Source organism: Neopelma chrysocephalum, unplaced genomic scaffold (assembly GCF_003984885.1).
Source record: "Neopelma chrysocephalum unplaced genomic scaffold, ASM398488v2 Primary Assembly neopelma1_68, whole genome shotgun sequence".
NCBI classification, from domain to species: Eukaryota; Metazoa; Chordata; class Aves; order Passeriformes; family Pipridae; genus Neopelma; species Neopelma chrysocephalum.
Genome location: NW_020897727.1, coordinates 6942059 through 6967709, shown reverse-complemented (window position 1 = coordinate 6967709; position 25651 = coordinate 6942059). Strand labels below are relative to the sequence as shown.

The following is a 25651-nucleotide window of genomic DNA, read 5'->3' as shown; positions in this document are numbered from 1 at the left end:
TTAATATTTAAGGTAATTTATTCCAATATCTCTCTCTCTCTCTTACCCCATCCTTCACACAGTCCCGGCCGAGAAGGGTTTATGGATATTTTTTATTTGATTTTAATTATTTTTTTAATAGAAAAATACACATGCAAATAATATACACTTCAGCGCTGAACTTCTTTTTTCATGTTGGAAAAAAAAATAATAATAAAGAAACAAAGGAGGATTTGGGGAAGACCTGAGTGGAGACAGATACAGGGATGTCATGGGGATAGGATGCTCCAGGATGCTGAGCTGCCTGTGGTCCAGCACATCCTGTCCATCAGGAAGGTGTTCATGGAGCTGAGGGGCTGCTGGAGGGACCAACATCTGCCCCTCACCCCAGCAAAAACCCTTCTCCAGTAACTCTGTCCAAGGGAAAATTTGTGCTGGATCCATCCTTCCTACAAGACCCAACATGGAGCCAAGTCCCATCCCCAGCAGCAAGGGAAGCCCAGCTTAGGTAAAAGCATCACTTAGATGCTCAGAAATAATACCAGAAACTAAGAGCTACATGGAAAAAATACCATTTTATGCTATTTATCCTACAGGATACAGCTGGCAGCATGGGGAAAAATGGATTGACAGTCATCTTGAAACCTCGACTTGTGTTTCAAGATGATGTTTTTGGGGTGAGACTGAGTGTTGGACCTTTGGCTGTGCAGGGCTGGGGGTTTCTGACCCTATGGGATGCTCCTTGCAGAGGGGAGCAGTGATGTTCCCGTGTCCCCAGCGATGTCCTCATGTCCCCAGCCTGTCTGCAAACACCACGCCAAGATCCATGGGGAAAAATCAGATATGCTGCACAGTGGGAGCTGCCATCCCTTGAGCAGAACGGGAGATGTCCTTAAGACAGGGCTGTTTCAGGTTTGATGGATGATCAGCTGGAGCAAAGGGGCTGGGGAAGGAGGGGACAGCGAGGAGCAGCCCGGGGAAGGAGAGCGATTAATCTGCTACCACGGTCGCTGCGGGAAGCCAGGAGGCTTTGGGAAATGTCACAATCCAGCGACATCCCAACACTGACAGGGCAGCAGGGAGCAGGAGGATGTGCTTTGCTGCCTCCTCCCAAGCCACGTGGTTCTCCTCTGCCTCCTCTTCCCACAATCCTGCCCAAGGCCATGGCTTTTTTCCTACTGATCCAGGCTAATGATATGAAGCAAACTGTGTTTCCTCTTTGCCCAGAGGTACAAAACCACACAGGCAGTGCAGAGAAGGTTTCCCAAGGGAAGGATTTCCTTCCAGCTCCTAAGGAGCCGTATCCTGAGCACAGCACTTTGACAGCCCCATCTCTGCTCCCACCAACCCCTCGCACTGCCCGTGTCCCCAGCCAGTGGTGACATCCCTGGATACACAACACAACCTGAGTGACCCAGAGCTTCCCGTTGGCTGCTGCATCCCATCATCCTCCTCAGCACCTGGGACAAACTCACATATTCCCAGCACCCACTGCCTCACTACAGGCATATGGAGATGGATCAAACTGGAGGCAGAGCCGGCTGCTCCCCCCGGCACTGGCTTCCTCGGTGGCTGGATGCAGCCCCAACGCCTGGATGTGATCCCTGCCCTCTCCTCCTGCATCCCTAGTACAGTTCCAGCATCTGCTGCGCTCATCAAGGGGATGGCGGCAGGGCAAAGCAGCCTTGGATACCTCTGGATTTACCACCATCCATGGCAGCCTTGGAAAAGCACCGAGCTGCAAACACTGGAGACCACAGCAGCCTTCCATGGGAGGGCTGAAGACTGAGTGCCTGGGGGCTGCACAGTCACTCTCTTTCTGCTTTTGCCTTGTGATTTGTTTCGCTTTTTAACTGACAAAGTTCACTTTTGGGACTGTCTGCTCTGAAAATAGAGGCAGGAGGGTCTGGCAAGGGCAGGGGGCTGTTTCAGCTCCTATGTCTACAGGCTGCCCTGGTGCAGCTCTAAAGTTTGGTGGATGATCATGCAGGTTTTATTGCAGCTTGTGTGTGTGATTTTCATTGTAAGTATCCCAGCTTCAGTCTCAGGTAGCCCCGGAGGTGGGTTTCTCTCCCTTCCCCACCTGTCTGGCTGCCATCTCTCCATCGCCATGTGCCAGCCAGGAGGCTACTCGGTGGCCATCTGCTCGATGTGGTCACTGAGCAGCTTGTATTGCTCTGCAGAGGAGAAAGAAAAGAGCTCTGGGAGGGTGCTGAACCACCCCATCTATGCTTCATCCCTCCAGGACCCCATGATGGGGGTGCACATCCCTTGGGATCTCCCCTACCTTCATCCAAATTGCCAATGGTCGCCTGCTTCTTCAGGAAGTCGCTGCAGAGCTTCTTGTTGAGGCCGAACGCCAGCATGTTGTGAATGAAGGTGCTGAGGGAGAACAGAGATGCTCTTGGTGAGGGAAGGGCCAAGCTGGTCCTTCTTCCCCCCACATTCCTCTCCCTCTCCACAGCCCCTTGTGCCAGGCGCTGGGACAGTGCTCAGCTGTGGGAGAGCTCTCCCACACCCTTTGGCACCTGGATATTCAATATACGGGGCAGGAGCAGCTCCCAGGGGGAAGCTTCAAGCGCCCTCCACACCATCAGGGATGTTCCCCAGTGGGGGAACATCTGTCAGGTGTCCCCCCTCCACAGCTGGTCCCCAGGAGGGCCAGTCCCCTCGCTCTGCTCACCCCAGCTGCCCAAAGGTGATGTTCTCGTTGAAGCGCAGGCTGTCGTCACGCTCCTCCTGCGTCATGTGGCACCACTTCTCCCTGAAAGGCACAAGTCCATCTGGCACCACCGTCACCCCAGGACCCCCTGCCTGCTTTCTCCCACCCTGGGCCATGTTGCTGAAGGACAGGAGGCCATAAAGGGTTTCTCTTGTGCTGGATGAGCTCGCAGCCTGCATCCATGCACAGATCTCCTGCCCTGGGGCAAAGCAAGAGATGCCCCAGGGAAAGGTCTTATTCAGCCTTGGCTTTGCCCTGAAAGGCCCTGATTAAGAGCTAAAACTAACATTGACCACTCCAGCCCAGAGCTCACCTTCGGTGCCATTGCTTCAGTGAGGGGGATGAGGAGGAAGGAGGGGAATGGCCATCCCAGCAGGGCTCTGCTGAAGCCCCCCAAACTGGAAGGGGTGCCAAAGGGGGTACCAGGCACCTCTTCCCCCATCTGCAGCAGGGCTCCAACTCCTTGAACCCCAAGCAAGCTGCTCCCCAAACATACCTCCCCCTCCAACAGCGCAGGGGGTTCCCACACCCCTCCCCACGGCCCCTCTCTGGGGCTGATGAGCCAAAATCCCAGTGGTGCCCTGAGGATGCCCCGGCTCCACTCCGGCTCCCTGCAACTGCAGCATTGCCTTAAAGGATGGAGGTTTTTAAGCTCTACATGTTTGCAACCAGCTCTAGGCAGTGGCAGGAGTCGCCATCCCAGGAATAAAGCCTGTGCCACAGGGATGTCCCTGGGGTGGTGGCAGGGGGCTCAGTGCATGCATGCCGGGGAAACTACAGCTCCACAGTGAAGCCAGGCCCTTCCCGAGAAGTCAGGTGAGGTTACAGCCAAGGATGAGAGGAGGAAAAGCAAGGAAAAACAGGGATAGGAAGAAGAAAAATAGCTGTATGGAGGAGAAGGAAGAGGAGAACACCAGGAGCAGAACACACATTTGTAGCTCGCGGGAACGCCAAGCAGGAGGGAAGGTCTGTGTTGGGTGGAAAGTACAGCTGGGACAAGGGGGTCTCACTCTAAATTCAGTGAGGTTGGCTCAGCCCAGTGCACATTTGTGTGGCTGAAACTGGAAGAGGATGAGTGTTCAGCCAGGCTGACCTCATGAAGGGAGCCCGTCCTCGTTAACCCAGCCCAGCCTGGGTGTGCGAAGCTTTTAATCTGAGCCTTCATTTACCAGCTCATATTTATAGGGCTCTGGAAACACATACAATATGCTTAAAAGGATTTAAAAAAAAAAAAAAAGGTGTAATTTCTCCCAGATAAAGCTTACGATAACAAATAAAACCCACAGCCAAATGTGGAGGCTGAAAAGAGAGGAGAAAAATTAAGGGGCTTTGAAATCTGGAAGCAAAACTTCACAGACCCCACTGGCTCGCTTACAGAAGAAGCATGTTTGTAACATTTTTTTTCCTGCCTTTTTATGTTTTTGAGGGAGGAAGGAGGGAGAAAAAACATTATCAAAGTGGCCCCCTCAAAAAAACTGGCTGTGTTTCTGGCTTATTACTGGGGAGTAACATGCCTGGGAAGGGGGAAAACCCACATGTGGCTCCACTCAAAGCCTTTGATCTTCATACTGGCCCAGCAGGGCAGGCTCAGGGGTGAGCAACCCCATGGGCTGTGGGGTTGTATTTTGGGGTATGCAGGAAAGCTTTGCAGTGACTGGAACTGGTGAGAACTGTTCATCAGCTGCTCAGCATCACCCCTCTTCCAGCAGCAGCATTCCCCCCTCAGCAAACCTGAGCAGCGCTCGCTCCAAGCAATATTTGAGTTATCCTTTTGCCAATACATTCCTTAGCCACACGGAAGATTTACTGCCAGACTTCAAAGAACCCTCATCCTCTTGCTAATGCCACCACTTGGAGTGATTTGCTCCAAGATCCCATGCTCCAGCAAGGAGCAATGACTGTCCTCTGCCCTGACACCAACTCGAGGCACGGATGGATGTGGCTCCAAGGACATGCTCCCAGTCGTGACATGCAGCCCCCATTTGCATTTTTAATTTTACAAAGGGATGGCAGGAAAAGAGTGCATTAAAAAAACTAAAAAGGACCAGCTTTTCCAGCTGGCAAAGGATCCTCAGCACCTCTATGTGGCAGCAGAAGCCAGAAGCAAGCGGGAAGGACAGGAGAGGGGGATGCTTTCTCTACAAAGAGACTCAGTTCATGTCCAAAACCTGCCCAGAGGGATATTCCCAGCAAAATCTCACAGCTTAAAGCTATTCATGTTCCTTTTCAAAAACCACATTAAAGAGGAACCAATTAAAACCTCTCTGGCCCTTTGGTGAGGGTGATGCTCATGGTCAAACCTTTGGCAGCTGTTTCTCCCCAGTGGAGAAAGGACCTTCTAGAGCCCCCCAAAACACTTTACTCCCCTCCCCAGGGCAGGATTTGGACCTGAAGTGAGCATCAGCCTCTGGATGCTAATGAAGTACAGGGACAGACACACCTCTTCTCCTCTTCCTCCCCAGTGTTCCCTCTGGAGCGGCAGCAGAAACGGAGCCGACAAAAGTGGTGCGTGAAAAGATCATGCAAGACAGAGGGATGGAGGGGAACGGAGAGAAGAAGAGATGGAAGAAGGTTGTTAGAAGGCAGAGAGAAAGGAAAGAGAGAGAAAAAGAGGAGTTTAGTTCTGATTCCTTTCCCCCCTCCCCACCCTCCCCACACAGAGGAGAAAAATCCTCCCCAGGCTTCGCTGCAGCCCCAGGAGGACACAACCCAGCCACCCCAGAGATGCCCTGGGCACCCCACACAGACGGGGTACCCCATCCCCAGGGACCCTCTGGACACCTGCCATGGCCAAGCATCAACCTGGAATTTCAAACCCAGCCCTCACCAACCACCTTCTCCTGCCAGGGATTTCAATCCTCAGTCCATCAAGCAGCACCCCGGTTCACCCAGTGGCTCCTGTTATCCTCTGCAGAGGACTACGGGGGGGGTCACCACCACCTTCCAACCCCCTCTGAGATACCAGGCTGCAGCTCCCAAAGCTCATTTGTTAGTCAGGCTTGTTTCTGCAGCAGACTCAGCCATCAGATTAATTGGGAAAGGCACCCGGAGCAGAGAGCAGCTGCCGGTGGCGTATGTCCTTGTGAGACATTTGCTGCTGCTAATTTGGGGCTTAATCAAAGCAAATGCAGTTATGGTTCCATTACTGTTCAATAGCCTCTTTCAGTGCTTGCTAGGGAAAAAAAGGAAGAGCATTAAAGAGGAAAAAAGGGATTGATCGGTGCGCTGAGCCTGGCAGAGCATCCCAGGGTGAGAGCCAGAGCTTCTGCGGCTTAGCTCGGGATTTGGGGAGGACACAGGGAGACTGGTTGCTTCAAGAGGTGCTGTCAGTGCTCAGAAAAGGGGCTGCTCGAATGCTCTGAGCTCGAGGACTCTCACCCTGAGGGCTCAAAGCCTCAAGGCACTCACAGACAGCGGGAGGGTCTGGCTTCGGAGCAAGGAAACTGCAGTCGAGAGGAGGGAATTGTTTGAGCCCTCACAGTAGCCCCGTGGTGGAGCAAGAGATGGGCATGAGCCTGGAGAGTGTCTCACCACCCCTGCACCCTGAGGGGCCCCCATGCCCAGGCACAGCCACCCTGTGACACGAGCATCCCCTTCCCCTTGCAGGGTTTGTCCCAGTCCTCCCAGCTCTCAGGGCTGGCTCTGCTGCCATCCCCAGCTCTCGTCCTTGTTGGTTACCCAGGGTTGGTCACCACAGCCCTCCTGGGGACAGCAGGGACACAGGACATCCCCTCCCATCCACTGCATCTCCCTGAGGGCTGCACCAAGCATCTCCCAGATCTGCTGGCACACAGCACCAACAGCCTGAACCCTGGCTGGGATTTCTGGGCACACCTCTAGGGCTTTGTTCTTCCAAAACCAATGCAAAACGAGCAAGAAAACCTTCATGCTCCCAAATCCCTAAGAGGATGCGGATCTCACCTGCCTACCCCACCACCCAGTGGTCCCAGCAGCTTTGCAATCCAGGGTGGAAAGCAGAGCGTTTCCCCGTGGTTGGTCATGCTTAGGCCTTAGACTCTGGGGGGCCTGGAGGGGACACAGAGTCTCCTTTTCCCACTGGGAATGTCCTACCTGGTGGTGGGGGATCGCTTTCTGCGCTCGCAGTGCACGGCATCAAAGAAGGCAGCGTTCCAAAACCGCAGGTTGTGCCTGCAGGAGGGAGGGAGATGTCAGGGAAGGTCACCTCCCATCCCTGATATCTGATTTAGATTAGATAGAAGGAAGGCTTTTTTACAATTAGGGTGGTGAGGCCCTGGCACAGGTTGCCCAGAGAAGCTGTGGCTGCCCCGTCCCTGGAAGTGTCCAAGGCCAGGTTGGACGGGGCTTGGAGCAACCTGGTCTAGTGGAAGGTGTCCCTGCCCATGGCAGGGGGTTGGAATGAGATAAGCTTTGAGGTTCCTTCCAAGCCAAACCAGTCTATGATTCTATAATCCCCCCAAGCCTGTCCCCAAATCCTCTCAGGGCCAAGCTCACCCACTTCCCAAGGGTCAGGAGGTGACTTGAGGATGGCCCAAACAAGTCTGGCAGATTTGATCCATTTTTGGACCAGCTCTTTTGTGGCTGCAAACACACTCTCATTAGCACAAGGGATGTGCCAAAGCCCAAGGTCACCTCTGTTAGAGGCAACAGCCTAAAGGCACTCATGAACATCTGGAGAACATGTGGGACAGGAGGACAAATGGAGGCCATGGAGGCCAATGCCAGGCAGGAACCAGCTCGCCCTGGGGGCTTTACCAGATCGGCTGCTGCTTGAGGTGCATGTACAGGTAGATCTTCTCTCCTTTCTTCTCCTCCTCCTCTGGGCTCTGCACAGAAACTGAGGGGGGACATAGTCACATGCCAAGGTCTGGACGACTCCCAGCTTCCCACCCAAGCAAAGATTTTGTGCCCCCCCCTCCCAGCTTGGCATCCGAGAAGCAGTGATGGTTTGCAAACCAAACACTCATCCTCAATACATCCATGGCAACATGAAGAGGAGCTTTGGCTGCTTTTTGTGGGCAGGTATTAGCCCACTAATACTCAAGGGACTGGACCACTGGTTTGGCAGCACACACAGTGACTGGGGGAGACCGATGCACCACAAAATCGCAGGGCAGTGGTGCCCAAACCTCTGCAGCCTGTGACACTGAGGACAAGCTCCTTGTAGGACAAGAGTTGAGTTTGTTCTAAAACAAGGAACTCCAGCATTTCCAGCCCTCTCTCCTTCCCCCAGGATGCCTTGACCATGCCCACTGCAGCAATCCTGGCTCCACTCACCCGTCTTCTTCAGCTTCTCCTTCGGTTTGTCCTCCCCTTCGCTGTGGGACAGAAAACAGTTTCAGCTCCCAAAAATCCCGTCCCCCCTGACAGCCCATGATGTCCCTGGTGAAGGAAGCACCCTCATTTGAAAGACCCCCTACTCCTGTGCCATTTTCCATGGGGCCAGAAAGGTGACTAGGAGATGGTGGTGTCCATCCCAGTCAGACCCAGTACAGAGATGACGCAGAAGACCACGATCCTGGAACCACAGAACTCCACACCCAAGGGACACAGGACTCCCAGACCATGAGGTGACAATGACTAATGCACAAAGCACGGGACCAGGCTAGAGACCACCTTCCCATGGCCATGGTAGCCCAGGAGGTTTCTGCCTTGGTCACAGCCCCAGCCCACCCTGCCCACCCAATGGAGTGGTACCCACTCGCTCTTTTTGGTGGCAGGACCCTTCAGTTTGGTCTCCAGGCCCCCGAAGAAGCCCTTGACGTTCTCTGTCTTGGCTGATGTGTTCTTCAGCAGCCGCTCTGCGATGTCCTTCTTCTCCGCCAGCCACGTGTTCGCCGACTTCAGGTACGAGTCGATGCTGCCTGTGGGCTTCTCCTTGGCCTCCAAGGGCAGAGCGTGGGGCTTGCCTGGGGGAAACACATCAGGAGCTCAGTGAGTTCCATGGTCCTGAGTGCTGACAGCTCCTGGGGGACTTGCTCCATCTACAAGATGCGCCACAAACACCAGGAGCCAGATGGAAACACCCAAGATCCTATCCCACCCCAATTCCTGTAGGTCTTTATCCTCATCCACATTTTGGGTAGAAAATCCAGCCCCCCGTGGAGGAGTGGGCACCACACACCAAGTAACAAGCCAAGGTGCTTCTGGGCTGGGGTCGGGGAACATCTGGGGGATGTCACATGCAAACATCCCTGGCTAGAATGCCAATGCCAATGCCAAACCAGCATCCCCATGAGCTACCACCCCAGCAAGGGGCTCTGCCAGGTATCCACGGATTCTCAGACATGGAGGCTCTTTTCCACCCGGTATCAGTGTCACCCAGAACAAGCCAAGCTGGGGTGCCCCTCCACCACGCTTCCCATGCACAGGGCTCACATTACACAGGTCCCCAGCACCAGCAAAGCCTGCACAAGGGTGCAGATGCCTCTTACCTATGTAGTAGTAGGTGAAACACATGGTCATGAGGTTCTTGGCGGGGCTGAAATCATCCATCTGGTGACACCTGACATGGAGGGAGGATTCAGTGAAGACACCCAGTGATGGAAACTCAAACAGCCTCATGGCTCTGATCTCAGGGGCTTTTGGTGGTTGCAACGAAGCCCCAGACTCCCCCCATGACTTACTCAAACAGCACGAGGGCGAATGACTGCATCAGGCGGTAGAAGGTCTGCTCTGAGACACACGTGGAGTTGCAGCGCTGCAGAGACAGAGCCCAGGGTTCAGCACAGCAGCAAGAACAGCCTCAGCCCACCCTGGGACCTCCACCATGGGACATGGGCAAAGAGTACACACAGCTTGGCTCCCCCTCAGAAACAGTGGTTTGCCTCTCTGGATGGTTCTTTTAGGGAATAGGGCATTTCCAAGTGCTGGTGGGATTTAATTTTAAATAAAACAAATGAGTTCTTTCCCACATTGCACTAAGTATGTATTCAACTGCCTTGAGATGCATTTATTCACTTCTGTATTCCCTGTACTGAGGTTCCTCCCTTTCCTCAAGTTTCTGCCCTCCAAAAATACTGCTTCGGGGTACAGTTAAATTCCCCTGGCCTGGTTTGATTCCTGTAGGGGCCATTCACTTAAGAGTTGGACTCGATGATCCTTGTGGGCCCCTTCCAACTCAGAATATTCTGTAATTCTGTGTGTGATTCTGTGATTCTGACCCTCCTGCCCAGGCTGTTCAAAAGTCTAGTGAAAGATCCCTGCTCCCTCCCCCTCACTCCCCTTACCTGGGCGCTCACATATCTCGCGAACCACTCCCTGCCCTTCCCGTTCTCGCTGCTGCAGAGCTCACCAAACCTGGCCTTCTCCTCTTGGTCCAAATCCTCTCTGAAATGAGGAAAAATTTAAAAAACACCATTAAAGCTGAGGATGTGACCGGCGTCTCCCATTCAGCCAGCACAGCTGCGCTCCCCCCATCATCCCTCAGCAGCAACAACCCGGCGCTGCGATGCCAGGAGGAAGGCATAGGAAGAGGGGAATGGAAGCATCCATTTTCTCATCCCTCAGCTTACGCTGCTCTTTTATTCCTCCCTGGCAGGGGGGAAACCAAAGGCAGAGGGAGAAGGGAAGAGCCAAGGACAGCGCGAGCAGAAACAGCTCCAGAGACAGGCGCGGTGCCCCAGAGCGAAAACAAGCCCTGTTGCTGCTCATCACGCTCCGTCTGCTCGATCCTGCTTGATGCGCTGAGACACCGCGTTACGGAGACCACAGGGATGGGGACAGAGCCCGGGGCTGCCTGGGGGTCCCGGGGCATGTGTGAGCCACCGGCATTTGCACAGGCATCAGCAGAGATGCGCAGTGGAGAGAGGAGATGGAGACCCCCGGCACAGCGAGCCCCCTGGCACGGGAAAGGGGACAAAGAAGAGGGGAGGGAAGATGGGGGTGGAAGATGAGTTGGGATGTGCTCAGGAGAGGGGTGCAAGCCAAAGCCTGCACGCCCTCTTAGCTCCGACGCTGTGGAGCAACAAGCTGCATCAGCCAAGCCCAGGGAAGGACACAAACCGATGCTCTCGGAGTGGGAAAGCAGCCAGATCTCATCCCATGGGATGTTCCCGGGCAGCAGGCTCAGCAGCACTCACTGGCCCTGCTTGCTTACCCCCCGGTGAAGATCTTCTCCACATAGTGCCGCATGAACTCCCGGCGCTCGGCCATCGCCTCGTCCCGCGCCGACTCCGTGCTCTGGCTGGAGGAGAAGGACTCGTTGGAGGAGGAGCGGCGGTAGCCACCCCAGTGCCTGGGAGAGTCACCCATGTCATTCTCGCTGTCCGCCGACTCGGTGGCATCGCTCTCCTCCCCGGCCACGTCCCCTGCATCCCCCAGGTGCCCGTTGTCACTGGGAGCAGTGGGAGGAGCGGGCTCTGAGGGGTCGCAGGCGGGCATTTCGGCATCAAAGTCAATGAGGTTCCCCACAGGCACATCCACAGGGGCCTCCATGGCTCTCCTGGGGGATGTGGTGGTGTTGGAGGGACTTGCTCCTTGTCCTTCTGCCCCTCACTGAGGTGTTGAGGCCATTGCAGGCAGGATGCTGGCTAAGGCAGGCAGGACCTTCTGAGGGGGGACAGGTTAGCACAGGACATCTGAAAGACAGAGGGAGGATGAGAGTGAGGACAGGTCCCCAGAGAATCACCACCATGGACCTTGGGCAAGGCCACCAGCTACGATGTCCCCAGGATGTCCATCAGCAGTGGAGGGACAGGACAGGGACACACCAGGCAGACAGGGCTGGCTGCTCTCCATCAGCCACGTGAATCAGCAAACCCATGCAGTGCTCGTGTGCTTTCAGCACAGTTCAAGAGGGTTTTCCATCCTTTAGCCCAGAAAAGAGACAGTTTGAGCCCGAGCTCCATATGTCGTATTTGGGATGTGACATCTCACGGCCTGACGGGCAAAACTGGGCTGGCGTGAGCCAGCAGCTGGCAACACACTGGGGATTCTCCAGGGCAGCCCTGGAGAAGCACCCTCCTCTCTCCTGCCCTCCTCTCTGCTCCTGGGTCTGTCTGACCCCATTTGGAAATGGGATCATCTCCGAGGTGGAGCATCCCAGCGCTAAACACACATTGACTTAAATGAGGAATGGAAAGGGGATGCTGGACACAACAGAAACTGTAATGGGATGAGGACATAGGGTTCTGAACTGCAAATAATTAGTTTTGGCATCCAACCCAGATTGCAAAGGCCCTACAGAGGAGGTACAGAGGCCACAGGCAGCTCTGCTCCAGGAGCACCTGCTGGTAATGGACCACGATGCTCCAGCACATGCCCATCCCAGACAGCACCTCAGCAGCTGCTGTGCAGCAAAAAGGGCAAAGAAAGGGCTGCCCTGAAACTGCTTTTTCATCACAGAGTCACTCACGTCCTCTGTGAGAACGTTTCTGCCCCAGGAGGTGGCAAATGATGGTGTCTGAGAGGGGATCCTGGTACAAGCAGCCCCACTGCAGCATCCGGGCATGGGGCCAGCACAAGGTGGCACAGGAGCAGAGACAGCAGCACAGGTGACAGGTAACAGTGACAAACCTAGCACGACAGCAACACTGACACAGCCCCACTGCCTTCCAGGGAACTGAACCCAGGACACAGGCAACCATCCCCAGAGCAAAAGTACCCAGATTTATTAGCATACCCCAAAGGATAAATGTCCAGTTCATCAGAGAAAAAAAGAGTGCAAAATAAAACTAAATCTGACGTGTTTCACTGAGCAGAGCACAGTGTCTCTGGGAAAATAACCCCCAGGGTGCAGGAGGAGCACCTTCCTCCTCCTCCTTCCCATCCCAAGGGACCCTTTGGGGCAGCGGAGTGCTGAGACCCACAGGATAGCTGGAGAATAAAATACTGCACCCTCCCTGAGCATCAGACAGCTGGGAAAATCCCTTGTCCCACAGTCCCCAGGACTGAGAAACAGCAGGGACAGAAAGTCAAGTCACCTCAGGTGGCAGAAATTTGGACACCAGCATGCACCCACCACAAGCGATCACCTCCCCCTCCACTGGCACCCTGTTCTCCCCCTTCCCTCACACCGAAGACACTCTCTCCTCACACACACCTGAACCTGCGTCCTGGGAGAGCCACACAGACACTGCTGCACTCAGGGAGCTGCCGAGGCCTCTCCCTCTGTCGGGAGAGGAGCAGCCCAGAGGCTGCGGCACAGCAGGGACTGGCGGGGTGCCCGTGGGGAGCCAGCCAGCTGCAGCCCAGCTCGGCATTCCCGGCAACCTGACGCCTCCAACCACCCCGCGAGCTGCAGGGACCTCGCTGTGATCCATCCATCCATGTACCCACCCATCCATGCATCCATCCATCCATCCCTCTGCCCCCCGCCCTTCCCGCTTCCAAGGCAGCTGAAAAGTCCCTTTTGGCACCGATGGAGAGAAGGCTCCAGGGAGACCTGAGAGCCCCTTCCAGTGCCTAAAGGGGCTCAAAGAAAGCCGGAGAGGGACTTAGGACAACAGCCTGGAGTGACAGGACAAGGGGGAATGGCTTCCCACTGACAGGGCAGGGTTAGATGGGATATTGGGAAGAAATGCTTCCCTGTGAGGGTGGTGAGACCCTGGCACAGGTTGCCCAGAGAAGCTGTGACTGCTCCATCCCTGGAAGTGTCCAAAGCCAGGTTGGACAGGGCTTAGAACAACCTTGTCTAGTGGAAGGTGTCCCTGCCCGTGGCAGAGGGCTGGAATGAGATGAGCTTTAAGGATCTCCAAGTACCCCTAAACCCTGCATGGTTTCCCCCTGGGGCTTTTCCCAGGTGTGCTGGATGCTGAGGTCAGGTTTGATGAGGGACCTCAGCAATTCACACCTGGGAAGTGGGGTTCAATCCCAGTTTGCTGCGATGGAAATCCCGAAGGGGAGCAGAATTTGGCTACTCTGAGGCCCAGCTCTCCTTACTTCCCAGCCACAAGGCTTGGATCCCCATGAGCTCCTTCCCACCCTGTCCCCAGAGCTGGATGACAAACTCAAATAATCCCTGTTATCAGCTCAGACTGTGGGTGACATCCCACATAATGACAGTGCTCGAACCCTCACTCGCATCTGCATCCTACATGGAGACGGTGCTCCAGCCTGGAGCTGTCAGGATGATTAAAAACTGTAATTAAAGTGAAGAAACCTCTGGCTGTCTTCTTGTAGCTGCAGGAGTCCATCCCTCTTGTCTCTCTGCTCCCTGGGTGCTGGATGGCACCTGGACACGTAGCTCAAGGGCTCTGAGAGCCCCTGGGGACATTCAGCTCCAGGAAAGGGGGAAAGACACAATTAATATTCTCGCAGGACTCGGCTTGGCAGTCCAGAGGGGATGGCTCTGCTCCCTGGGACACTGTGCATGGACACAGCCACGAGCTCCGCAGAGATTTCCGGCAGTGCATCCATGCCCTGCCAAGGGATGTGGATGCCAAGGGCTGTGTTCATCCCGCTGCTGTGCGGGGGCGAGAGATGCTCCCGCAGCACGTGGGCAGCATCTTGCCCTGACCAGGGCAGGGCTCAGGCTGCTCTGCAGCAGAGGTTGTTTAAACACATCCCATGTTTCCGTTTCTCAGCTGTGTCATGGGACAAGTCCTTCCTGACCTGCGGGAAGGGGGTCAGAGCATTGCTGCCTCCTCCCTTCCCACATCCTGCTGCCCTGGAGAGGATGCAGCCCTGATGCAGAGGGACACACAGGGAGTCACCACTGCTGGAGGGACAGGGAAAAGTGCCATTTCCCAGTGCTGGCACTTTTCCACACTGCAGCCCACCATGGAGATCCACACTTGTCCCCTCACCCTGTGCACTCAAGTCCCAGGGGCTTGTGTTGCCCACCGTGCAGCTGGTTTGTGGAGTCTGACACAGGAATGCCACTTGTTCCCGCTGGGGACACCACACAACCATCCCCCTCACTGCACCCACGGGTCTGTCCCAGCCAAGCACGTGCCACGGCAGGCGCTGAGCCAGCCTGTCAGGGCTCTGCAAAGGCACCGTGGGCAAAGCTGTGTGTCTGCCAAGGAAAACTCCCTGTGCTGTAAGGGAACGGCCTGTTTCCTCCCAGGGAACTGGTCAGTCTTGTTCCCCTGTGTCTCTCCCACAGGGAGAACAGCCCAGCAGCAGGGTCATGGCTGAGGGATGCAGACCCATTGAGTGCCAGACCCATCCAACCACCCTAAATCCGGAGGTACCGCAGCTACCCCATCCCAAAGCGCCCCACAGACGTTCAAACACACAAACTTCCTTGCTCAAACACCAGGACTTTGGAAAGCTGGAACTCCCCCGTGCTAGGTCTGCCTGTTCCCGCTGCGGATCCGCTCTGCTCCTGGCACTGGCAGCAGGGACATGCTCCCTGTTTGTCAGGGCTCGAGCTGTGCCCTCGCTGAGGCGCAGCCGTGCTGCAGCACTGCCCAGGAATTACTGCTCTGCAACTTCATAAAAATAATTCCCCGAATGCCAGGGGGCTCTGAGCTGTGACCGGCACTCAGCTGCGCTGGCACAGGTGGAGCAGAGACCACACACACTCGGTGCATGTCAGGGTCAGCACCCAGCTCTGCCCTGAGCCTGCACTGGGGTCCCTGTCCCTGATGCAGGAGGATTTTTGGCACGTGATGTGTGTTGGCCAACTGTTTTTTTTCCCCAGTGGCATCTCCTCTCCTGACCCCAGCGTCCGGGCACTGCTGCCGGGTGGGCAGCACAGGCAGGATCTTTCCCCTTCCCAAAACCAACTTTAACCCACACGGGGCACTGTGTTGAACCATCTCGCTCGGCCCTAATACCGGAGCCATTTCCAGGGAATCTGAAGCCCAGCAGCTCCCAGCTTGCCCCGCTTCCCAGAGAGCCCTTTTCCCCCGCTGCCATCAGACACCAGATGGCAGCTCCCCATTCGCCTGGACTTCAGAGGGGAATTAAATGTCTCTTGAATAGACCTGCGCTACGTAAGCCGGGCTTTTGTGCCGAGCAGCGGCTTCTCCTTTCACACTTGCAGCAGCACAGCCCTCACACCCCCCCACGACACACATATATCCCCAGGAGCCCCAAAACGCAGCTACTTATTCCACAATTCCCATTTTCACCAGCAAAATTTCATCCCGGGGGGCCAGGCTGTATTTTGGAAATGAGATCCCCAAAAGGCACGGATGGTTTTCCCTGCCCTTAACACAGGCCCCGACTCCCACGGGAGAAGCTGCCTCCAGCCCCTGTGGATGGGTTAAGGATGCAGCCACCACGGCAGCACAGCTGAAGCCTTTTGCTGGTGGAGCCTGGGGACCCTCGGAGCACATGAGGACCCTCCATCCTTCCCAGGCAGGACGGATGGATGCATCCAAACGATGTGCTGGGTTTAAAGGGAGGTGGGTGCTGACGGCAAAGCAGGTTACCACCACCCGGCGTGAGATGGGGAAAGAGGACGGATTAAACCCCAGCCGTGCCGAGGCCTGTCCTCGCGCGGGGTCACAGCGGAGCTGCTGTCCCCTGTCCCCGTCCTCCCTCCCTCCTTCCCTTCGCTTTTACCTGCACCCAGGAGCCTCGGAGCACCCCGGCTCGCCGGTGGGTCGGCAGCATCCGGCAGGGCTGTGTCCGGCGTGGGCGCCGGCGGTGGATGCGGGGCAGGGACGATGCGATCCCTCCCTCCGGAGCCCCGGCGCATCGCGGGTGCCCACGCAGCACGCACGGCTGCGCGCACAGCCCGGCTGGCGGCTCCCGGGAAAGGCGAGGGAAAACCTCATTGTGTAATTTGGCCACGGCTTTCACGGCCGGCCGAGCGCCGATGTCTCTCCCGAGAGCCGCGCCGGCCCCTTTTCCTGCGGCAGCCGGGCCAGCGCGCAGCCCCCGAGAGAGCGGGGCCCTCCGAGAGGATCCCCACACCGAGACCGTCACCCCCCAAAAACAGCCTGTGCAATGCCCTGTGCGCTCAGACATCCGAAATGTTAACCAAAATCAGGCGGTGTCCCCCTCGTAGAGGAATTCCCCAGCCCAAAACAGCCTGTGCACTCAGATATCCGACACAGTAACCAAAATTAGGCGGGGTCCCCCTCGAAGAGTTCTCCAGACCAAAACATCCTGTGCAAGCCCCTGCACATGCAGATATCCAAAATATTAACCAAAATGAGGTGGGTCCCCATCAAAGGGGAATTCTACCACTCAAAGCAGCCCCCGTGCATAATGACACCTGAAATATTATCCAAAATTAGGTGGAGTTCCCATCAAAGGGGGGGGGGTGTTCTCCAGCCCTTTCCATCACCTTTAGATGGTTTTTAAGCCTCCCCATCACTCAGACCCCTGAGGAGTGTGAGTTACCTGCTCTGCTCCTCCCAAGTGAGACTCTCTGGGAAAAAAAAAAGCCAAATGAGATCAGAGGCAGGAAAGTTGCAGTGGGGAGGAGGAACTGGGTGGTGCAGCAACAGGATAAGGGCAATGCTCAGGGGAATTGCTGCCTGCTCCGAGGCAGCACCACTGGGGTCCAGTTTCTTTCCTGGCCCCCCAGAGAAAAAGCTCCAAGGTTTTTGTGGCAAAAGATGGGACAGAGAGAAAGGGTGAGAACCCTGGGAGGGATGTCCCAGAGGGGTGTTACAAGTGGCAATTCTGGCATGCTCTCAATGACAAGGAGTCTCTAATACAAAGAGAATTAACGACCGTGTAGAGGAGGCCACCAACACCTCCACTTCTGCCCTTGCCAGTATCTGTGCCAGAGCATCTCAGCCCTCCCAAAAGGACCCAGTTAATGCCTGCATTAGCCCAGCAGGTCTCTCTGAGGGTTGGGGGAGCAGCAGCCCCGCCCAGGCAGTGGAAGGTACTCCCTGACAGCGAGGGGAGGCTGGAACACCCCCCCCCTTCGTGTCAGCCCAGTATCCTTGGTCCTGCTTTTCCTCCCTGCTCCAGCATCACCCCAACCCTGAGCAGAGTGCTTTCCCATGCATCAGAGCACCCCCATGGACAGGGAAACATTGACTGCTGACCCAGCACACCCTAAAAGACTGGCAGTCCTGCTCTGATCCCCTTAGGGAGCAAAAACCAGGCTTGACTGTAAGAACAGCACCCTCCCCCTCTGGAGATGCCATGGGGGCATGGCCCATGGGCAGCAAACTGTATGAACCCAGGGAAATATTGCTGGGTTACAATATTTGCAGTATCCCTGGCAAAGCCTGGCCAAACCCAGGTGCTGCCACATAAGGGCACCCTTGGAAGAGAGTCAAAGTCCTCCACGGGCTTTCCAGTCCTCTGGAGCCAGGCAGGAGTGAGGGAGACGAGTGAGTCACTCCTGCCATGGATCATCCCCGTCAGGAGATCTCAGATGGTGCCAATTAGTGTGAAACTGCTCATTGCCCTCTTCAACCCCACACAGAGGGGATGCTGCCACCCCCCCCATCATCATCACATCAGCCCACGGAGGAAACAAGGCACTTGTGACACAACGTTTTAGCTCAGCAGAAATCCGAGAGCATCACTAATCGACTGTCTGCCAGGGGTGATTATTATAATTAAGCCAAACTTCAGAAATTGCAAGTGACGTGTAAAAACACCTCCCAGATCCCCAATTTTTATATAACACAATGGGGAGGGTTTTAGTGCCTCCCCCTTGCAAGCTCTTGCTGGTTGGGTTTTCATGTGGATGCTTGATCTTAATTTATTTATTTTTATGTGTTCTGCTGTTGACCCAGGGTTTGGAGCACGGGAGATGGAAACCCCAGCAGTGCACCAGCACACATGCTCCTGGCACCTGGAAGTGTTCAAGGCCAGGTTGGACGGGGCTTGGAGCAACATGGTCTAGTGGAAGGTGTCCCTGCCTGTGGCAGGGGGTTGGAATGGGGTGATCTTCAAGATCCCTTTCAACCCAAACCTTTCTATGGTTCTAGTAAGTTTTGCGCCTCTTCCCCCTGTTTCACCTCCACCTCAACTCACAGCCCTCCCCAGGAATTGTTCCCCTTAACAAGGTGCTGGGAGATCATCTACCCCGTTACTCTGCTGGAAGCAGCCAAGGACCGGGGCAGTCCATTTCCACTAAGGGTCATGTTGGGTTATCAACCCTCCTGCACCCATATGAGATGTCCATGATTTTTTGAGCAGCTTGTGGAAATCTCTCCATGGTGGTTCCCCCAAAAACACTCTCGCTCCTGGGAGGGCGACCCCTCTCCAAGCTCCATCCTCAGCCCGAAATTATCCCCCACAGCCTCCCTGTTTGGCAGCCACATCTCTCCTCTCCTCCAGCACCCACCTCCCTCCTCAGTGCACTCGGAGCCCAAGGGCACCCACGGCCTCACCAGCGCCGGGGTCGCAGCTGCAGCGTTGGCACAGGGAGAGCTGCCTCTGACGTGGGTGTTCATCACTCCCTTCCCTTTCTGCAGACAAAGGCTCTGGGGGTGGCTGTGTCTGTCGCACACGATAAGTGCCCTATTTTCCCTTCCCCATCACAACACGGCACGACTCCAGCAGCAGCAGTGACACAGCCGAGCTCGCATCTGCCAGGGATGGGTCTCCAGCACCGGGAGGGAGGCAGAGAGGAGGGTGGGTGCTGAGCAGAGGGTGACACCCCCACCTACTCGGCAGCTACAACAGGAAGCAGCTCTTTTGTGGAAGTTATTAAGGTATTGGGCAATTTTTTGCTTCACACCCGTGTGCAGCGGGGCCAGGCACAAGGGCCAGGGGAAGAGCAGCAGCTCCGGGAAGGAGCCAGGGTTTGGACAGCAGAGGCACCATAGAATAATAGAGTATCCTGAGTTGGAAGGGCCCACAAGTACCATCCAGTCCAAATCCTGGCCCTGCACAGGCCCAACAATCCCACCCTGTCCCTGAGAGCATTGTCCAAATACTCCTTGAGCTCTGTCAGCCTTGGGGCCGTGACCACTGCCCTGGGGATCCTGGTCAGTGCCCAACCACCCTCTGGATGAGGAACCTTCTCCTGATATCCAACCTAAACCTCCCCTAACACAACTTCATGTCATTCTCTCGGGTCCTGTCACAGAGAAGAGGTTTGTGCTGCCCCTCCACTGCCCCTCATGATGAAAAATCCCACTGTACGGAATGGAGGTAGAGCAAGAGCAAGGAGAAACAAAATAAAAGCTCTCATAAAAGTCCCAAAGCCAAAGTCCTGTAACACCAATGGCCAGGCTGGCCCCATGGTGAGGGCTGAGTCCCCCAAAAGAGGGGCAACTGCTCTGGGTAGAGCTGTGCCACCAGCACAGCAGAGCCAAAGCACACAGAGAGGGACTGGGGCAACAAGATACTTCAACATCACCAAGTCTCTTGCACAAGGATAAATCAATTTGCATTAAAAAGACCCACAACAGGAAACCATCCAAGCCCCAAGAGATACTCACCCTCCTTGACCTCATGGGCTAAAAGATTTGGTTCAGACTCCCAAGAGAAGGAAGATATCAGGTTCCTGGTGCTGATCTGTCCTCCAGAGCCCTCTCCCAGCCCAGACTCCCCTGCCCAGCCCAAGAGCTCCAGGCCACTCCCTGAGCCCTCAAACCCAACACCAGCACAATGCAACAGAGTGTTGCCACACCGCGTATGGTTGTGACACGGCTGCTAAAAACCTAAATAAGCTGCTCTTCCAGACTGGCCCTCTGCAAATCCGTCCTAATCCAATCTGGTTTATGGCATTAAGTTGGACCCTCCCGCACTGAACGCCCCTGTTTGCACAGCAGTTGGGAAAATCCTTCTGTTTCCTTATTCCTGGTTGACTCTCCAGTGCAGAAGTCACCAGAGCTTCCGTCACCTCATGTATGGAAGTGGCTAAGGACAGGGATACGCCTGCACTCCCAGCTTCACATCCCTCTGGCACATCACCTGCGTGTCACACCACTGGTCTGGGCATGGAAACCCTCCCTCTGTGGTGGTGTAAAAGAGCCAGACACAGCCAGGAGTTCTCCTTTGCTGAGATTTATGTGTTTTTAAAGAGTTTTCTCCACCTTATCCAGACACAGGGGAAGACCTGGAGGGGACAAGCCCTGTGCTGACCTCCAGCTTCTCTCTAAATCTCAGCTGGGATCCAGGTTACAAACCAAGCCCCAGACCATGGCAATTTGGTGTGTTGTTCACACAGAAGATGCCAGAGCACGTGGATAGGTGTTGGGGGTGCTCTGCCCTCCCTGAGGCCATCCCACAGCTGGATCCCATGTCAGGGGGACACGGCTTACCCCTCTGCTGAGCAAAGCAGAGCTTGCCACAGGCTGTCAAAGCCACACACCTCCATGATGCTAATTCCTTTAGGGAGGAAAAACCCTTCCTGTGTCTCCCCGGGGTCCTCTCAGTGAGCAAACATCTGTCACAGCACGTGTGCTAGAGGAGCTCAGCAAGGCAGGCGAGTGAGGATGAAAGAGTTATAATTACCCTCAGCCTCCCTGGAATCTGCAGAGCACCAAAAAGTTATGCCACAGAAAAGGAAACCTATTTTTTCTTTCATAAAAGGAAAGCTGAGCCTATTTATAATGGGAAACACAGATGGCTGAGCTCACACAGGCTTGAGCAGCAGGACTGGGGGGCTCCTCTCCCTCTGCTTCCCCTCCAGACACACCCAGATCACGTTTGGCTCCACCAAACTCTCAGTACAGGAATATCCAGGGCCTGCATGGGCATTTGTGACTACCATCACTTCCTGCAAGTCCACATGGCTCTGGGGAAGAGCTCCAGGGGAATTCAATTCCTGGTAAACCAGTCCTTGGGAGCACGGATAACCACACGTGGCGCACCAGCAGTGGCAGAGCTGGGAGGAAGGAGGTTGGTTTTGATCCCTCCCGCCCGTGCCAGGCAGCGGGATGGGTGAGGAGCAGGGGTGGGGCTGCTGGGAGGGCAAAGGTTGCAGCTCAGTGTTCTGCTGTCCCAGTGTCACAGGGCTGGGGACCTCACCAGCATCATGTGGTGGCTCCCAGAGCAGCGTGAAAGGAGCCTTGGCATGGCAGGATATCCCTTGGTTCTTGCAAACCAATGGGATTCATGGGGAAAGGCAGCCTGGAACTGCAGCTTAGCATTGGGCAAAACCCCACTGTGCCTCCACCAGCCTCCCACAAACAAGCTGTTGGTGACACCTGCAGTGCCTGTGACACTTCAGCGCTTGCCCAGCACAGCACTTGTGTCCTATGTCCCCTCTCCCTTTCCCAGCTCAGTTACTAGAAGCCATGGATAAGCATCACCTCCAACATCACCATGTTCCCCAGGCAGAGCGTGGTCCCTCACCACTGCCACACACACAGGAGAGGAGGTGGTGGGAGCCCCTGGATCCCCAGAGCATTTGGACATGAGCACAGGACAAGTGCAGGGGATGCTTAGGAGATAGAGAGGCCACAGCACCAAAGGGAATGTCACCAGCTCAAGGGGACAGATGACTCGAGCCCAGGAATGCAGGTGTTAAAGGCATGACATGCTGGCAGAGAACTGTTTGCCATTTTCCTGCTTTTATTTCCAAATTTTGACAAAGACTAGGATTCCTGAGAAGGCCACCTCACCCATCCTCTACTGAGCATCCTGTTCAGGTGTGACTTCCCTGCAGACCTCCCTGCTCTCCATGTTCTCCTTCCCGACATCACCAGCACCTCTGCAATCCCCACTTTGCAGCCCAGAGCATCAGTATTGCCATCAACTGCCCTGGTCAGCAGCAAGGGGCAGGAACACGGAGGACAAAAGAACCATTGCATTTCCAGAAAGGGAATCAGTCTACCCCCAGGGAACTCCATCCCTAATTGTTTTGCATTAAGAGCTTCCCAATTCATGAGCAACATAACCAAGAAAAGGATAAAAGCAACTAAATTAACTCCAGGAGCCATGAGAGGCAACTTCACCTCACAGTCCTGCAGCTCTCTGTGATGCAGCATGTTCCTCCCAATGGGATCAGATGGGATAGGACAGGTTGAGATGGAATGGGATGAGATGCCAGCCAGCCAGTGCCAGTCACCCCCAAGTGATATTTCTTAACACAGACCAAATCTACCCAAGCCAAACTCATTTCAAGTTGGGATTGGAGCAAGTTGATCTTTAAGGTCCCTTCCAACCCAAACCATTCCATGATTCTATGATTTTACTTGCACCCTCCAAAGCTGCTTCCCCAGCACAACCCCCCACGCTCTCTGGAAGTGCCTTGTGCACTGTTATTTCCTTCCCAGCTCCAGCAGCCAGCAATGACTCCCAGCTCTCTGTTTGTGTAAAGCTCCATCACATGCCGGATAACAGCCCAACAAGGAATTTATAAATATCGTCTTTGGAGGCAGTAATTGTCACTCCAGCCATCTGTTAAACTGGGACCAGGCAGCAGTGGAGGGACAAATCCAGGGAATGGATACGTCACAGCGGTGCTGTGGATGAGCCTCTGATGGGGAGCAAGGGAGATACCACAGTGTGGGATCTCGTGGGAGCTGCACTTGGATCACTGACCCCTGGGGTCACCCTTCTCACCACCTGAAAAAATGCCCAGTTTCCAAACTACACCAAATATGCCAACTGTTACCATTCCACGCCTCCTCCTTGCCGTGGGAGGTGCAGGTCAGCACCCAATATTTCCTCCCAGCCGACTCCACCAGCTTTGACAGGTGGGATCAGCCGTGACGCAGGGTGACACCCGCCCTCCAGGTGCCCCAAGGGGTCTCTCCAGCCCCAGCCTGCTCCCCAGGTTGCCCCCCAGCCCCAAAATGCCCTTTACCTTCAGCCCCTGGATGGTGCCTCCTGGAACTGCTCCTTCCCAAAGTGTCTGGCAGAGGCGATGCCCTGCGTGCCCAGTCCCGGGCGGACACAGCCTGGCGTGACAGGGGCAGTTCCGCCACCATTTACCGCTGTCCAATGATTACTTAAAGCTACAGCTGACAAAGTAAAGGCCAAACAAGGTGAGGCCGTGATGCACCTGGTGCTTTTCCCTCTCCCCAGGTGCCGCCCCGACGTGCCGATGGGAGCTCCCGGAGGGACCGTGTGCTAAAACACAGCCACAGGCAGGACTGGAAAGACCTGTTGGTGCTCCTGCTGCCAGAGCCACGAGGACACAGGGCTGGGACAGGAGGTGTGGCAGAGGCCAGCAAAGCTGGTGTCACCACCCCTCGTGCTGTCACTGACACCCTGTGCTTGGCAAAAGGTTGGAGACACTTTAGCAGTCGGCTGGATGCATCCCACATCCCAGAGAGTGAGTCTAAACCTATTTAACCCCCTGGGAGGCTGTGCCCACTAAGGGAATACACCATTTAATCTGTCTGGAGGCCCCTGGCCTGTGGCTGGAACCCCCAAATGCTTGAGGAGTAACCCCCCTTCCCAAATCCAGAGTGGATGGGATGCCCCAAGGCAGCTGCTTCCAATCCCCATCTCCCTGCTCTGACTGCAGCAAAAAGTGCCTGCAAACCAGAGCAGCCAGGGGGAAAAAACAGGAAAAAAAAGGGGAAAAAAAGGCAGCTTTATTTCTCCCTGACATTTAATAACCTTTATTGTCCTCTGAGCGGCAGTTTCCCATTCCAAGAGCCAGCAGCACGGCTGATCTTCCTCCAGGCTGGAAACTCTTTGGAGCCTGGCAGCTGCCCCATCTCCTCACCCTGCACCGACAGCCAGGAACCCCAAAGGGTTCAAAAGGCACAAAACAGAAGGAAACGCCGTGGGATGCTGGGATTGGGCTGTCTCTTCCGGAGCTCACTGTAAACCCTTCATCCCTGCTGCATCCTGCAGCTCCAGGATTCACCCCACAGCATTCTCAGACTGCTGGGGGTATTTTTCAGCACTGAGGTTGTACAAAAGATCCCAGGGACACAGCAGAGCATCCGACACAACGAATGAGGTATTTACCAGGCGAGGGGGAGAGTCCCTGACAACTCACAGGAGGCAAAAGCAGGAATTAATGGTGCTGCAATTCCCACTGCCTCCGTCATTAGGGAAAGAAAATGCATTCGAGCAGCCTCACTCGAATGCACAAAGTAATTTGTTTTGAATTTAATGTCATCCCGCTTCCCAGAGATGGGCTGAAGCTGGGAAAAGCCTCTGGTTGTATCAGCCATGCATCAGGGAAGATGGGAAGCAAAGGAGGGGATTTGAGGAGTTTTATAGAGGGGAAAACTCAGCTAAACCTGTTCCATGCTGGTGCTGCAAGAGGCTGTGGCCACTAAAGTGTTACAGACATCATCACCCAGAGCTGCTGGCTAATAAAATTCCTAAAATCAGCTCAATATTGAATATAAATCTTTTATGAAGAATATCAGGAAGGTTTTCCCCTGACCACCAAACTGCACCACTAAACCCAACGTTGCCATACTCTGCATGAAACAGCGGTGTCGCCTCACCTGAAAGCACAAGTTTTGGAGCAGGACAGGAGAGGGAGGGGGGAAACCCCAGTTTTACCTGGGATTTAATCCTCTACTGGAGCCCTGAGGTTTGCACAAGGAGGTTGGGATTTTCCCCAGCATCACTTGCTGTGTTTCCTCCTCGGGGCCTCTTGTTTGCACAGGCGGCTGGAAACGTTTCCTCCTCCCGGCGCCACAAAAAGCTCCGGGGGGAGCAGCCCGGATGGGCACCCACATCCCCGACTTCCCAAATCCCCAAAACACCACTAATTCAGGAATTGGATCGGCCCAGATCACCCCCCCCCCCCAAAACCTGCAGAGCTCCCCTGCACCTCCTGCTTCTGGCTTTTAATCCAAGAGCACGGCGGGGCCGCGTCAGGGTTGGTAATTCAAGTCAAATCTCCAGGTGCTGCTGGAATACAGAAATAATAAAATACAGACCTGGGGGTCCCACGGCAGCAAAATCGCTGGGTTTTTTCCTCCAGGGCTGGAACAAGGAAGAGATAAACCACGCTTGTTCCAGAGCACAGGCAAACAGCTGCTTATCACCACGTTTGCAGCCTCAAGGCTATTGAACAGTGTCAGGAAAAGTATTATTCCTCCCCGCTTGCGGGAAAGTTTCTATTTTTGGCCCCTTCGTCACAGGGAGCTGCTGCCTGTGCCCGCTCTGGGCTGGGAGAGCAGCCAGCCCTGCATCCCCCGGGATCCCTGCAGAGCCCCTTCCTCCCCCCTGCCAAACTCACCAGCAAACAGCTCAATTTTGGGTAAAACAGAAACAGTTTTG

The 25651-nt window shown here is 55.1% G+C and overlaps 1 protein-coding gene across 4 annotated transcripts; it reads right to left on the bottom strand.

Annotated features, from left to right (window-relative positions):
• KIAA0513 (KIAA0513 ortholog) lies at positions 1–25441 on the bottom strand. 4 transcript variants are annotated; one of them, XM_027685207.1, is made up of 13 exons: positions 25309–25441; positions 10779–11259; positions 9910–10009; positions 9307–9380; positions 9115–9185; positions 8382–8589; positions 7958–7998; positions 7436–7517; positions 6773–6850; positions 5142–5171; positions 2663–2743; positions 2267–2361; positions 1–2156 (listed from the first exon to the last, which is right to left on the bottom strand). In XM_027685207.1, exons 2-13 carry the CDS (start codon positions 11114–11116, stop codon positions 2107–2109), a joined length of 1248 nt encoding a protein of 415 aa, XP_027541008.1. In that variant the 5' UTR covers positions 11117–11259; positions 25309–25441; the 3' UTR covers positions 1–2106. The 4 variants fall into 4 exon arrangements, with proteins under 4 accessions (XP_027541008.1, XP_027541009.1, XP_027541007.1 ...); XM_027685208.1 differs by lacking the exon at positions 25309–25441 and adding an exon at positions 23259–23576; XM_027685206.1 differs by lacking the exon at positions 25309–25441 and adding an exon at positions 16139–16271.
• Positions 25442–25651: the final 210 nt, after the last annotated feature.